Raw genomic sequence first — 1,657 nt, 5'->3', positions numbered from 1 at the left:
TTTCATTTATATTAATTAATTTCAAAATTTTTTATTTAGTAGTTACCAGTTATATATTTTTATGCCACATATTTTTTCTTTTGACTTAAAATATTCAAATCTTCTCATATAATCGAATTCACGCTAAAAATGTATCTTAAAATCTAGTAATTTTCACTTGTAGATTCATTCTCAGAAAGTGAAACAAAAAAGACGTAAACAATCTTTTTAACATCGAATATTTTAATTCACTGTTAAAAAATTTTAAACATTTATGATAAATTAATATTTGAATGGCGGTAAAAAAATTATGTAACACAAGTAATTTGAATCATGTAAGATGTCACTATTCGTACGTTTTTCTCGTACGAATGTTTAATATTAATTTAAGATCATTTAAAATTACAATGCATACAATTTTTAACCATATTTTTAGAAACATTTACTGTGTAGGTGTGTAGGTGATAATGCCATCTGCAGGAATAAACTCTTCGAGTATCTTTATTACTCTATGCTTGTACAACGATGTACGAAGTTCCTTCTAAAATGCTCTTATTCATTGGTTGTATGTATGAATTTCATAGTGTTCGCAGGTTACAATAAATCAGACAATTTTTCAATTAAAGTTGAATTAAGATTGGAATTGTAGTGTAGTGCGCAAGGACCATTAATCGTAAGATACAGAATCGAGAACTATTTAATGGATCCGACTATCGGTTGGTATCAACCGGAGCAGTTCGGCCCCGCTAAGGATTTGTGGTTACACATTTGGGAAGCTGAGAAAGGCCTGGATATCTTAACGCTGAAGAACGACTCCTCTTCGAATGTGATGGGTGTGAAGCTTCAGCAAGATTTCATATGCTTGGATTCTCTTAATTCTCGTGCAGGGGATCGCATACAACATAATACTTGCGGCACCTATTACAATCCGTCGCGCAGGAAAGGTGATAATCGTGCTAGTACCTACGGCATGAACTACAATTACGATGCCTTAGTTGGCGAATACGGCGGCTGTCCGTGGCGGATACGCAATAAACATTACTCAAAAGGAGTTATCGGGTAAGTTTTCCTATCAAATGTTGATTTAATATTTGCATTATAAAAATTAGGCTATTATACTTTCCGTAATTTATCCATATGGGCATGATTAAGGTTATGTAGCCTGCACGCTCGTTTACAAATAGGGTATAGCAAGGTCTCTTTATAATTAGAAATGTTACAAATGAGAATTTACTTCTTTTTTGTTAACCCATATGATCTATTTTGATTAAATAACATTTTGCAATAATTTTACTTTTTAAATATTTACAAAATTTGGTCGACACATTTTTAGTCTTTAGTAATATAATTATTTTGTAAACACACGTGGATGTTTATGTAATATGACTATTTATGTTTGTATTTACAACCATTTTTATTACTCAGAATTTGAAAATGTTAATGATAATTTCTAGTAATCATGCTGCCAATTTTTGTGCTATTGTTTCATTTTAATGCTTTATGTATCTGTAGTAATTACACATTTGACATTACAAAAGAAAAGCATGTATTATTTCTTATAATTCCTAAACATGATAATTATATGATTTATGAATAAACATAGTAAGTACAATACAAATTAAAATGTTACTCAAATAATAAGCTTAATTTTTCTGTTAATATTTCATCTTCAACATAA

The 1,657-nt window shown here is 29.8% G+C and overlaps 1 protein-coding gene across 1 annotated transcript in view; it reads left to right on the top strand.

The window, feature by feature from the left end:
- The first annotated feature begins 643 nt into the window (after positions 1–643).
- Positions 644–1,657, top strand: part of LOC108578571 (non-canonical poly(A) RNA polymerase PAPD5-like) — a 4,412-nt gene continuing 3,398 nt past the window's right edge. Inside the window, exon 1 of the mRNA XM_017941936.1 lies at positions 644–1,038. Within this exon, the coding sequence (XP_017797425.1) occupies positions 680–1,038 (359 nt within the window). The 5' untranslated portion in view covers positions 644–679. The remainder of the gene's footprint in view (positions 1,039–1,657) is intronic.

Source organism: Habropoda laboriosa, unplaced genomic scaffold (genome assembly GCF_001263275.1).
Source record: "Habropoda laboriosa isolate 0110345459 unplaced genomic scaffold, ASM126327v1 scaffold41, whole genome shotgun sequence".
Lineage (NCBI taxonomy): Eukaryota > Metazoa > Arthropoda > Insecta > Hymenoptera > Apidae > Habropoda > Habropoda laboriosa.
The sequence above is the reverse complement of the archived record's forward strand: the minus strand, read 5'-3'. Positions and strand labels throughout refer to the sequence as shown.